The sequence below is a fragment of the Syngnathus floridae genome, chromosome 1 (genome assembly GCF_059516105.1).
Source record: "Syngnathus floridae isolate MCC-2025c chromosome 1, RoL_Sflo_1.0, whole genome shotgun sequence".
NCBI classification, from domain to species: domain Eukaryota; kingdom Metazoa; phylum Chordata; class Actinopteri; order Syngnathiformes; family Syngnathidae; genus Syngnathus; species Syngnathus floridae.
This window is the reverse complement of record NC_142413.1, coordinates 14,742,842-14,757,349: the sequence shown is the minus strand read 5'-3', so window position 1 is coordinate 14,757,349 and position 14,508 is coordinate 14,742,842. Positions and strand designations below refer to the sequence as shown.

The 14,508-nt window shown below is 42.3% G+C and overlaps 1 protein-coding gene across 1 annotated transcript in view; it reads left to right on the top strand.

Annotated features, from left to right (window-relative positions):
• Positions 1-14,508, top strand: part of fat2 (FAT atypical cadherin 2) — an 80,898-nt gene that overhangs the window by 7,719 nt on the left and 58,671 nt on the right. Inside the window, exons 3-4 of the mRNA XM_088374907.1 lie at positions 4,907-8,145; positions 9,197-9,508. Of these exons, the coding sequence (XP_088231033.1) occupies positions 4,917-8,145; positions 9,197-9,508 (3,541 nt within the window). The 5' untranslated portion in view covers positions 4,907-4,916. The remainder of the gene's footprint in view (positions 1-4,906; positions 8,146-9,196; positions 9,509-14,508) is intronic.

Here is a 14,508-nt window from a genome sequence, read left to right as displayed (position 1 = left end):
AAAGGTATATTATCACTGAACGGAACTTCACACCACAGTTTTTGTTTTATGGCGAGCCATCAAACTTTGCAGCCCAACACAATGATGAAAACTCCTTCGCAATTTACTCTCATCTATCTTTCTAGTATACATTACCAAAATGATATTCGTTGTTGCTCAAAATGAAAATGTGAAACTTCTTGATTCCTTTTCTGAGGTTTTTAGTGGGTCTACTCATTATAGTCATGTCGAACATAGTTCAGGTCTCTATGGGAAGCTGGCTTGTTCGATTACCCCATTTCCAGGACCTCTAGAAACGGTGTAAATGGAAGACACCCTGCATGTTTTCCACGTGTGTTCTTGAGACTTTTTTTGTGGGTTTACTCATGGTTGATGCAGCTATTATATTTCATGCTTCCACATAACACGAGTGGACGGGTTTGGTTTTATCAAAGTCTTCAAGAGACCGTAAAATGGCTTCTCCAAACAAAAATAGCCCTTTCCAGGCTAGTTTTAGGTTCTCAGTACATGTGTGGAGAGAGGCGTGATGTCATTCTACACAGGAGCGGGTTAGTTTAAGTTTTGATATTTTTGCAGACCTTTGCAAACGGTCGGTATACTGGCAGGGTGACGAACCAAATTTGCAAACAAGTGCATCGCTTATGTCTGCCAAAAATAAGAATACGTCAGATTTTACACTTGGGTGCAGCTGCGCTGTCAATGAAAATAGAGCCATCTATGTTTCCAGTTATGAACTTCAAGACTTTAAGTGAGTCTACTCATGATATACCTGAACACCAAATTTCATGTCGCTAAGGGAAACTGGCATATATAATTACTACATGGGAGAACACCTAGAAATCAAGGCTGTGTAAAATTCTTCGGAATTGCACACTATTACACCTGGAAAGGGGCCAAAATCCACCCAAAATGAGCACTTGAAACCAAAATGGCGGACTTTGTGTGTTTTACTGTCCTTGGGACTATTTAGTCTGCTTGTGTTGGACATATGTACCTGCCAAATGAAACTGGCTTGAGCAGCAAAATTTAAAACCAAAATATCGAGAGGGCAGTATCAAGCTAAGGTTGGAAGGTTTCACACCCACAATATCTACCAGATATTTCCACTAGCATATGGTGCATGTTTGAGTAAGGGGAATGTCCTCAAAATGTCAATTGATTTGCCCTAAGAACAATAATGAGGAGGAAATGAAGCAATCTCACCTCCGTGCTCGAGCACTAACAATTTATTGTTAGTGTTGTTGTTGTGGTGGTGGGAAAGTGAAGAGTTTTTCAGTTTCCCTGCACACATAAATCCGACTGGAATGATGATTGATCGGGAACATTTGTGTTTTCTGGGCCTGCGGGGGAAGAAACACACGCACACACTTGAGGAGTAACCTGCAGCCACTTGTCGAGCGGGTTTACATTTCTCTGTAGCCCTCATTCTTCCCAGGAGCGTCACAACAGGACCCGCAGCACTTCTGTCAACCACCCCCAATGCCGCCACCACCACCCCTAAAAATGTACAACTAAATCACTTTTTAAAAAAGTTATTATAATTCTGTGCTGCTGCTTCTCCACAGAGAAGCACAAATTAAACTGAATCCATCCCAGTAGGTTCTGGATAATAAAATTTCTCTTGTGTCAGGACTTGTTATGTTCAAATGAATTCTAATCAGAAGTCGGGGACGTAGCGTAGGCTATACACAAGTCTCCAAAACTTCCAACTGTGTTTCGGCACACTATCGAGTGAATGCCAAAGTACATATTTACCACTGCGCTGTAACCGAGAAAATGCAACCTTATTTGTTTTCCCGATTCACTCATTACGTTGATACATACATTGATTTGAAAAGTGTTCCCTTCAGCTTGCTGCATGCTAAGTAACACTGTAATATATCATTGCAAAAATTGACACTTTATTTATTAGATTTTTTTTTTAAATTTATTATTTATTTAATTTTGGTCCTGCAACCTTATGGCTGACCGCTACATTATGTAAGGAAGTATAACACTATCAATTCAAAACAAAATAAAACAAAGTGTTCAAAAGTGCTAACATATTTCTTCTCAATCTATCTTTAACACTTTGAATTGGTTAATAATGAGTTACAATAGCAGAAGACATGAAAAAATATGGAACACTGTTCACCAGCAAATATTAATTCCCTTAGCAATTGCTGTCTTTCCTGTTTTAACCAACAAAGTGCAACCACAATGATGGTGTGGCGCTCCATGTAAACAAGTTTGACACCCGAGGTAAATGATGCGTGCATCAACTGATTGGTGTCTGTGTGTTACCTAAACTAAGTGGGATGCTATGTTGAGATGACAACGATGCCTAAAATCTCACGGCCCTGAAACCCAAACAGTGACCCAGAGTGTACTAATCTGCTTCTGCGTCAGTAGTGTGTCGCCTCTGAGCAGCAGATAAAGCGCCCGCACCATCATCGTCACCGTCATCATCATCGTCACCCACCGCTGGAGCTTCCAACACCAGCAGCCTACCTGCACGGGCAAAGTGCCTGCACCGTAGCCAGGCGAGCCTTTTGCATAATCCTGTCAAGATGCTTAGATAAAACATGATAGCAGTTGGTTATCTCCGCTGTGGCACTCTAATTGTCTTTCGGAAGAGGTGGAAAGACATTATTTTTTCCCCAAATCTAATTGCAGATGATGCTCTGCACACTTTGGTGTAGATTAGCACGGGTAGGTATGTTATTGAGGCAGCCGGCAAATTAAGACAAAAAAAGCTTGAGTGTATCCTTTGCCTAAGGAACTGAAGGATGCTCAGGGAATTGCGAGCAGGCGCCTTGTCATGAAGAAGCATCCGTAAATTGTTCGACCAAAACTCTCACCTCTACTTGCACAATGAATGGAGTAAATGCCACAGGATCTTTTTTGTGGGTGCACGCTGAGGTGACCACAGCAGCCAGTTGCCCTGGAGGAAAACAATTCTTTCTGTTTTTCACTCCCGCAATAGTGACACCGAGCGACCTTGTGACCACCCAGCGAGCACCCTGAGGCAGATTGTTTGGCGCAAAGCTCCCATCTCTGGCGGTGTCTCAGTTGTATTCAGATTTCTTATTTTTCACCACCACCATGACAATGGGAATGATGAACCGCGTTAAAATGGGGAACCGCGTTATAACTGGGAAACACTATAGATAGTGAACCTCTACTATACATGGCGCATAGGGACCCAGCTCTGTGGCAAAAAGCAAAATAATGAAATTAACTGGCACCCTCATTGAGCATGGAAATGTTTTATTGCCAGTAAAATTCTGTTGTAGAATATTAGGAGTTAAATTTTGCCTATGCCCATCTATATCTTGTCAGTTTTTTAATGTACCATTCATTTGAATGTAACATTTTCTTTTAAAAGTACATTCAAGGTAAAACCTATTTGTCAGAAATCACATGCTTTCCATCCATCCGTTCGTCCGTCCGTCCGTCCGTCCGTCCGTCCGTCCATCCATCCATCCATCCATCCATCCATCCATCCATCCATCCATCCATCCATCCATCCATCCATCCATCCATCCATCCATCCATCCATCCATCCATCCATTTTCTGTACCACTTGCCCTCATGAGGGTTGCAGGCGTGCTGGAGCCTATCCCAGCCGTCGGGCAGTAGGCGCAGGACAACCTGAACTGGTTTCTCGTCAATCGCAGGGCACACAGAGATGAACAACCATCCACACTCACACCTAGAAGCAATTTGGAGTGCTCAATAAGTTCAACGTGTATGTTTTAGGGATGTGGGAGGAAACCGGAGTGCCTGGAGAAAATCTACACAGGCATGGGAAGAATATGCAAACTCCACACAGGGAGGGCCGGAGGTGGAATTGAACCCACACCCTCTTAACTGTGAGGCAGATGTGCTAACCAATGTAATACGCTTCTAATAATTATGAAGGATATATTAATATAAACAAATTTACCATTATTTCACATGACATTTGTATGCATAGCTGTCTTGTATTCCTTCACTGCCAAAAAAACATCTGCATCTTTGGGCCCTCTTAGAATCTGTGGTTGTCCGACTGCAACTAATGCACAGCACAGAGCAGCACATTAGATTCCCACTGAAATCACAGCACAAACCTCTGAGCTGACCCATCAAAAGCCATCTCAGTTGCAACTTGTTGCCTGCGACGCACTTGTCAGCGGAATAATTACAGAAGCATTTGTGGGGGCTGCCACCTGCTTCAAAATGCTTCAAGGCAACTTTGGTCTTCTGGAACGCTGTGTTGCGCTTACTCAGAGCATGTCAGAACAAGACATCTGGTATTGTATTTGATTTTGTTGCCAGTGGCAGACTGGATGACACAGAGAGAGCGTGTGTGATTGTTTTTATGCTCAAACATACACAAGTTGATTCAGGATGCAATGATGATTACACGTTTTGGAGGTGCTGTATTGTTTAGCTTCCCCCAAGTTTCAGGGTAGGAAACCCCCCTTGATTTCTTTTTTGTCTATATGAATGCATTCTTTACGTCGTAAAATTCTGCTCGTGTGAGATTGTTGTTTGAACATTTTTAAGTGTCCTTCAAACATTTTCTGATTGCTGTCAAATTTGAATGCCATATACTGTACTTGACAAATTGTGAAAAATAGATATTTTTCGACCATTGCACATGACCAGAGCATGCTGACAAAAAATATCAAATGAGTTTTTCTTTAGCTGAATTGGGCTTTCAAAACCCTATGTTTGATCATAGAAATGCTGTAATGGATCATTAATTTAATTGTAAATTTTCCCATCACCTAAAAATGCTGGATTGGATCGTCTGGATTGGGAAAGTGCAACTTTTCCTAACAATTTAAACAGTCAAACACATTTGAGAATGCAATTCACTGGTGTCCTTTTATCATAAAACATATCCTTCATGCTTATGTTTGTGTTTTTTCCTTTTCAGACTTCAAAAAATGGCTGCATCACTATTTGCTAACTGGCTAATATTAGCCACAATTCTGATAAATTCAGCATCATGTGATGGAACAGTGGCGGAACTCAAAGCTGGATCTCCACTGAGATTCACGCACCATCTCTACAACACCACCATCGACGAGAACTCCGGTGCAGGGTCGTACGTCGAGACTCCAGTGAAGATGGGCTTGGAGATGGCGGATACATTCTGGGAAATCAAATATTCGATCGTTTCCGGAGACGACAGCGGCTATTTCCAAGCAGAGGATGTCAGAGTAGGAGATTTTTGTTTCCTGAGGATCAAAACTCGACATGCAGCACTTTTAAACAGGGAAGTGAGGGATAGTTATACACTGACGGTGAAGGCCACAGAGAGCACTCAAGAACTTCAAGCGAAGACCAAAGTCTTTGTTCAGATCCTGGACACAAACGACCTCAAGCCTCTTTTCGACCCATCCTCATATAGCGTGGCCATCTCAGAAGACACGCCACTCCAGACCATTTTGACCAAGGTTAGCGCGGCGGATGCTGATATGGGCAGCAACGCCGAGTTCTATTACTCATTCACCATCAAATCCCATCCGTTTATTGTGGACCCTTTCAGCGGAACCATCAGTCTGTTGAAGAAACTCAACCACACCCGCAGCGAGCGATACGAGCTCACCGTGTTAGCTGAGGACAGAACCAAGAGGATCTCAGGTGTTCAGAAATTTGGCAACGTCGCCAAGGTGAACGTGAAAGTACAAAAAGCTGCCGCGGCTTCTCCGGTGATCAAACCTCCTGCCGATCCATTGGTCTCTGCAGACGGTATGGTGACGATCAACGTCCACGTCGAGGCAGGCCTGAAGCCCGTCAATTCTCTTCGAATCGTTAGCGGTGATCCTCACAAAAACTTTGAGGTCATCCCTGACGGATTGCAGGGGAATGACTTCCAAATAGTCTCCACCAAGAAGATCCTCTGGTCACAAAGTCCCTTTGGGCATAATCTGTCCTTACAAGCTCAAGACATCAGTTCCCCTGGTTTGATGTCTTCCGTTGCTAAGATCCACATTCCTGCCTTTCATTACCGACCAATGTCATTCTTGGAAGACACCTACGTTGTTGTCCTCAGTGAGTTGTCTCCCCCGAAAACCTTTGTTGCAAAGGTGTCAGTTAGTTTCGGCAATGTGACATACAGTGTTAAGACAAATGCAGACAGCTCTAAATTTAAGATAAATCCCAAAAGCGGGATCATCATCACCAGGGAGATGTTTGACTACGAGGGTCAGAAACACTATGAATTTGACATACTAGCTAATGGAGGCGAGGCTAAGGCTCACGTCGTGGTCAAGATTGCAGACGAGAATGACAATAGTCCAGAGTTCACACAGTCCTCCTATCAGGCCACAGTGGATGAAAATAGCCCCATCGGCAGCAGCCTTTTGAAAATAAAAGCAACAGACAAGGATGAGGGGAAACACAGCTTTGTGACTTACACCATTGCCAATGCAGACCACCTGCCGTTCGCAATAGACCCCTTTACGGGTGTCATCTTCACTACAGGACACATGGACTTTGAGCTCATGAAGCGTTGGTACCACCTTAGGGTTTGGGCCTCAGACAGTGGCGAGCCATTCAGTCGGGTCAGCGAGTGTGCCGTGACAATCACCCTCAACAATGTTAACGACAACGTGCCTCTTTTTGAGACTGTGGGCTGCAACGTCACAGTACCCCCAGATCTTGCCGTTGGCCATGTGGTTGTGGAGCTGTCGGCTATTGACTTGGATGAACTGCAGCAACTGCGCTATTTCATTGAGTCGGGCAATGAACTCCAGATATTTGCCATTGACTCTGTTTCAGGTGAGGTCAACCTGAAGCATACAATCCCACCGGGTGTATATTCATTCGATTTGGGAGTTGTAGCCTTTGACGGGGAGCACCGTTCAGAGCCATCAGTTGTGCGGGTGACAGTCACCAGCTGGGGCGATGAGCCGACAGTTCGCTGTCAGGAAACATTAATTTTCAAACAGCTCACAGACAAACTGATAGAGTCAATCAAACCCATCTGGACTGAAAATGTGGAAGATACATCCTCTGATATCCACATCACTAACAGACACCCTCCAATGTTTGATGCTGGCCTTCCCAGCTCTCTGGATCTCTCTGAGGACTACCCGCTGAACTCTACCGTGGTCCAATTGGATGCATCAGACCACGATTCAGGCTTTAATGGGATGCTTGCATACGCCATCACTGGTGGGAACGAGGATGGCTGCTTTGCTGTAGACACCTTCTCCGGGGATCTTCGTCTAGTTTGTCGGCTCGACCGAGAGAGTAGAGAGTTCTACATTCTGAACATCACTGCCTATGATCTGGGATCCCCGCAAAGGTCAGTGTGGAAGTTTCTTGCAGTGAATGTGTTGGACGTCAACGACAACCCGCCTCTTTTCGATCAGCCTAGACATGTGATTCGAATCCCCGAAAACATCAAAGTAGACTCTGTCATTTTCACAGCCCATGCAACTGATTCTGACAAAGATGCAAGCGGGAAAATCAAGTACAGCCTTCTGACAACTACCGACAGATTTCAGATTGATGATGTCACAGGCGAGGTGGTGGTCACAGCTCCTTTGGATCGAGAAACCTCACCCAGGCATGACCTCTGGATTGAAGCCAGGGATCAGTCCAAATTCTCTCCCCCGTTGTTTGCCACCCTCCACCTTATAGTAGTGCTCCAGGACGTCAACGACAACCCGCCAACCTTTCTAACAAAGATCTACAGAGTCAAAGTTCCTGAGGATTTACCATTGGGAACCTTACTGCTGTGGGTAGAGAGTGTGGACCCTGATCTGGGTGCCGGTGGCCTCATCTCATACAACCTTAAGAACACAGAGGGTGGGATCTTTGGCCTGGACTCCTCCACCGGTGCCTTGACCCTCGAGAGGGAGCTGGACTTTGAGCAAAAGCCATTGTACAACTTTACTGTTCGCGCCGTTGACCACGGCCTCCCGCGATCCCTATCGTCGTCCTGCATCGTGGAGATCCAGGTCTTAGATGTAAATGAGAACCTCCACCGGCCACTTTTCTCTGAGTTTGTGTTTGAGGCCATGGTGATGGAGGACGCAGTGGAGGGTACATCAGTGCTCACAGTGACAGCCACGGACAAGGACGTGGGTGAAGACGGCGTCATCCGATACCACATCCATGACGGTTCTGGTCTCGGAGTGTTCGTCATTGACGAGGAAACAGGTAAGACAGGATAAAAGTAGAGCTGAAATAGTTTACTGACAAACTGATCAAATTTCAGGGGATTGTCATGAACATCATAGTAAAGCAGTGGTGAGACCCTGATTTTGCGTACGCAATTTTGATAAGTGAGGATCTGGCCTTGACCATTTCCAGGAATCCTTCCAAAATAAACAGTTCTGAGCCAATTCCACTTAGCAAAACGAAATGTAGCTCGCATTTCCAACATGAAAAAATCTACAAAATGTTTTCAAGGCCATGCCTGAACAGACGGGAAATACTCATTTCTAATGATGAAAAATAATAGTATATACGTAAATAATAACACTTTTCAAATCTGTGAAATTATTTAGTCTGATGAATAGCAGGCTATTTTTTCATCCTTAAGATACATTGTGCACTTCAGCTGCCGGTAGGGCAGACATGGTATTGCCTCTAGGTCTTTGACGAGGTGTTTTGTGTTTTTTTTTCCCATCAGTGCATAACTTTTTTGCTTGTAGCCCATCTTGCGAACCCTCAACAAATCACTTGATATTCTATTAGCCTGCCACTGCACTTATGGCTCAGATAAAATCAGGGCAAATTGAGTTCTATGTCAAACCGGACGGGGGCGGATAGTTTGGTGATGTCCTCTCCTGGCTTCGGATATTATGATGGCTCAACGAAGTAGAAAATTGATTGATTTGCATGATTTTACAACTCTTAAAGTTTGGATCTAACTTTACGACAAGCCCAAGACAAATATGCAGTACGCCCGAATTGTCCCAATTGACTTTCAATACATCCATGCCCTTCTGCAGCCAATAAGAAACACCACGTGTTTGAAATTTGAATTCAATTATGCTTAAATTTCTAAATAATACATACTATATAGTTTTAGCTTAGCAGATTTTCGATTTTATTTGCAGGTGGTTCTGGAACACATCTCTCGTGAAAATCTTTTAGTACTTATCTATTTAGTACTCAAATGTCACGGTCAACACTGGAGAACTTTTAGTGAAGTCATACTCACCACTCCAATCTAAATATTTTGTTCATAACAATGTATACACAGGGGTGATCCGGACCACTCGGCCGCTGGACCGGGAAAAGGTTTACCACTACTGGCTCTCTGTGATGGCCACTGACCTTGGTACTGAGCCCCTGGCCTCGTGGACGCACATCTATGTGGACGTGCTGGACATCAACGACAACGCTCCGGAGCTTTCCCAGCCTGTCTACTTTGCGACCGTCCCGGAGAATATGGATGCTGTCACGTCTGTCATCCTGGTGGCAGCCTCAGATGCTGACGCATCATCGCAAGGACAGCTTTCATTCCACATGTCAGAGTCTCATCGGACGTACTTTGATGTTGATCGCAAAACAGGTTAGTGACACATTTAACTCATGTTTAACTGTTCTGTTTTTATAGGATACAAATGAGTACGCAGTGGGACATAACCCGCAGCAAACTAGGACAGACTACTGAGATATAAGCCACTGAGAACCGCAGCAGGCCCTAACCTTAATCCCCATCACGCCCTTTATTCCTTTTTAATGACTCCTCAATGAAAGCTATTGTCTGGTTTCCCGTTGACAATTTGATGGCGAAATGAAATCTGTTGACATAAAACAACAGCGCCAGGCTGTGACATGCCGGTGCATCTTTTTAGTGTGCCAGCATGCAGGCAGCATAAAAAGAAACGAGATGCCGCTGTAGAGAGGCTCGCACAGGAATGTTCAGCATTCAAAGAGATTGATTGATTGATTGATTGATTGATTGATTGATTGATTGATTGATTGATTGATTGATTGATTGATTTGGTCTGGATGTCACAAATTTTGGCTTACTGGCCCCCAAAAATAATCACAATGATGAGGATAAAAAAATGGTGTAGTATGCATAACAGATGAGTAACAGTGGAAATATATAAGCTTGTTTTTGATTGTATTCCTCAGGGAGATGTGCAAATACTGCATGCAAGGTCTTATGAATAGATCAACGCCTATTCATACTAATAAACAAATCAGAAACATGCCTTCCACTGTAGACAATTACACCATTGTCCCAAAACATTTTGCAAGTGAAAAAAGGCAGAATTTCTGTGGGATTAAAATGATAGTTTGGTGCCCAGGTTGCAGACTTTAGGCGAGATGTCTTGAACTTTACTGAGCAGCACCTCAAGTAAAGTACAGAAACGAAAACTAAATCTAAAAAAATAATAAAATAATAAATGGCAGAGCAAGATCTCTTGTTTGCTCTCTTGGGAGCATATAGTAGGAGGCTTATTCTCTTTTTTTGCACTTGTGTGAAGTCGACAAAAAAGGAGCAAGACTGGAATCTACAATGACCAGTATGAGGGCGCCAAGATACTCAAATTGTAATCCTGTGATAAAAGCATGCATGACGTCATTCACATTTGCTATAAAGTGGGTTTGAATGTAAACAAACAACTGCAGTTTTCTAACAGCACAACAAACAGTTGGAACAGGCTTCCAACTCGCAGTTTTTTCTTACAGAGCACTCTGATGTAACTCTATCATGTTGACTGGCTTTTACTTGCCCGACACACTAGATTAAAAACTCGAGATGATTCAGAATGAGGCTTGCAGTCAAGTGCTCCCAAATTGCCTCTTCTTCAATACACTATATGCCTTTCAATAAAGATAAATCCAGACTTGACTGTTAAGTGGTGCCTTGAGATTTCAGTCACCAAGCTCGCAACTCAAATCACTCCCATCTCAACTCATCATTTCCCATCGGAGTATATTGAAATGTCATCAATCCGATGCAGCCTCCCACCAAAAAATATTACACATTTTTGGGGATTGCGAGAAAAATCGCGCTGGATAGTACTTTGTCTGAATGACAACTGTAAAAAGTGATTGCAGAAATCCGCAACATGACAGAGGCATGAAAGTTGACACGTGCAACTGTTAATGTTTTGTTTGAACTCTCTCTGAGAAGTACTTTGGAAATAAAATGCTCTTATTGTGACGCTGCATCCAATACAGGCAGTTTGGCTGGGGGAGAGGAAAGTAGGGTTTTCAAATTTGATAGATAGATAGATAGATAGATAGATAGATAGATAGATAGATAGATAGATAGATAGATAGATAGATAGATAGATAGATAGATAGATAGATAGATAGATAGATAGATAGATAGATAGATAGATAGATAGATAGATAGATAGATAGATAGATAGATAGATAGATAGTAAAAAATGAACAATTTCCTGTTTAGTTTGAATTGACCAAATGCCAAATTAATTTCCTGTTTAGTTTGAATTGACCAAATGCCAAATTGTAGCACACACACACACTTTGAGTAATGATAATAAGACGATGAATAATTCTTCCTATGAGTCGACTCACTACAAGTCTGAGCAGAGTGAACAGAGCGAGAGGCCTGCTGGGCGTGTCGCTCAATCAAACTCAATGCATTCTTTCTGAATGTCAGGCTTGAATGGAAGTTGAGAAATGGAGCAAAGTGCAGGCCCTCGTGTCGCTGCATGTTTTCCTTTTAGGATACATGAGGTGAAGGTGAACTTTGATGTGTTTCAGGCCACCCCGCTGGCTGCAAGCTGCTACAAGCTGTAGATGATGCACACATAGCTCTACTGTTTGACATTAAACAGAAGCTTTCCGTACAAGAGGTCAGGGGGTGGTTGTGGGTTTTCTGGGGGTTAAAGTTCAGCAGGTGTCAAAAGAGCGGAGGCACCTTTTGGTAGTAACATTTGGTTCTCTACTTAACTGCAGGCATACAGATTTTTTTACATTACTGGTAAAGGCAGCAATGAACCCGCAACCCTTGTGAGGAAAAGCAGTTCAAACAATGGATGGATGGACGCATTATAAATTAGCATACAGTTAAATTTGGTTTATTTATCCTTTATTGTTCTAATTTTTTAAAATATTACTGTTTATTAATATTTCCATTTAAAACAAAATTCCCTTGCAATTTTTTTGTCTTGAAGCTGACAGATTTTGTTTCTATGAATGTCAGTGTGGTGGCTTATCCCTATCCCTCTGTCTAAAAATAAAAAACATATTGTTTTACTTTACTTTTACTAATTAATTATATATTCTTGTTTATTCTATTCATTGCAAGAATTTAGTTTTTATTTTCTGTTAATAAACATTCTTTTCTTCTTTTATTAGTTCAAAAAAATCTATACATTACAAATAGCAGAACCTCTGATTTCAAACATAATAGCATTTATTCTCATTGTACTGCACATATATTGCATATATTTTACTTCAATTATCAAATGGGAACCTCTATAGTCAGACGGTAAAATGTTGTCTGTAAATATTTTATTGACCTAATTAAAAATACACTTTGATAGCCCATTTATTTTTGTAAAATAACCTTTGAAAACACTGTCACAGCAGGACTGAGATTATGAGTGCATGTAACTAAAGTAAACTTTAAATTATAAAATGACTTTAAATTATGCATTAAAGAAGAATTGGCAGGTAGAAAGAAGCAGATAGCACTGGTTAATTCCTGTTTAGATGCATTTTTATTTTCCACACTTATGGAAATGTCAGTTGCTAGAAAATATAACGTTCTGTGTGAAGTCTCCAAATAAATGACAACAGCACACTGTGATCAATGGGCTGATAGCAAGCTTTTCATCTTACAATTTCAGCTTTCTGGTGCAGATGTGGCACTTGGTGGTTGCTGAAAGAGCTTCAAGAGTTTAGCATGAGAATAACATGAAATTGATCTCTTTGAGTGACTGTTCACACCGCAGTGTCCATTTGCATACGTTTGTAATGAACGTAGAAACTGCACGCCTGGCCAAAAATATTCCATGTATTCAAGACAACACAGATGACTGAATAGTGAGCATCAAGAGATTCTCATCTCTATCCTTGAAGCCGGATTTACATTTGTTTTATTTGGAATGCAATATCCATTTTCTATACCGCTTGTCCCCACAGGGGTCGCGGGCGTGCTGGAGCATATTCCAGCAGTCATCGAGCAGGAAGCAGGGGACACCCTGAACTGGTTGCCAGCCAATTACAGGGTTGGGGAGAACATGCAAACTCCAAACAGGGAGGGCATAAGGTGGAATCGAACCCACACCCTCCTAACTGTGAGGCAAACGTGATAACCAGTGCCCCACCAAGCCGCCTCCCGCACCAATCCAATTCATTTTAATTATTATACAATGAGTCAGTCAAATTAGAATAAGATACTAGGTATTTTATTTATATGACTCCGCTTATAATATTTACTCTGAAGGTGTCTCTGGAGATGACACCCAGCCGTTCACAGACAGTCCTTGTCTTCATGGAGTGTTCACTGACCCAGTGAAAGCTCCTAATGACTAAAACACTCTTGCTTAACATGCCCACCTGTCCTTATGATGGCCTCCTGGGGGTTTAAGATTAGGCCTTGTTTGCTCTGCTGTCAATGTGCCCCATTCCCAACCCCCTGCCGGATTTAGCGGACTCTCGGCTTGCAGTTAAAATAAATAAAATAAAATTAAAAAACATCGCCACGACACCATTAAGGTTTAAGCTTTCAGATTGACTTTCAGAGTGTGCTGTACATAGACCAGGCACTTATGTCGATTCATGATTTTGTGGCCATTTTTATGGTTTGTTCCTGAACAAACTGTAATCACCAAACGAATGTACATTAAGTAGTACTGGGCATTTAAAATAAGCATGAAACTAAAGAAACAGGGGTGGTCTCTTAATTTTTTCCAAGCCTGTTTCTGGGGGCAGGGGTCTCACAATTGCTTAAAACTCACTTAGGGGTGCCCCCGATCAACCAAGAATTGCTTAAAATTGAACAGAACACTGGGGACCAATTAAGTTCGTAAGTAGAGACACAATTGTATTTTGGGGAACTCTTGAACTCGTACTGGTGAAATTCACCCAAATGATCCCCAATCTGAAGCAGGTGTTTGATCTTCATCATTGTTTGACACTACTTTTGACTTCAATTGCGCTGGTAGTTTACAGAAAGGTAACTGCAGCTAATTTCAAACCTAATGTCTCCAATACGTGTTCAGGATCAGGATGAAACATTTTTTATTAGGCCAAAAAAGCAAAATGATGACCTGGCATACTCGCCATCAACATTCATTGGGATTTGAGAAGCCTGAGGCAGACTGCTTTTCAATGAAGCACCTCACCTGAGATGTCAAGTATACCTGAAAGTAAAATGTCTTTTAATGCTCCAGGCATAATAATGTGCCACCACATCAACGCATCTTTTGTTTGAGCTTGTTAATTAAAAAATGTGGCAGCGTTTCAGCAGGGACAGCCGGGTTGTAATTCAGCTGAGGGGGTCGTTATACATTAATGGGTGACGTGCTTTTACTTGTTAAAAGTCAGCATTTATGCTTTGTTGCAGCTTGATTT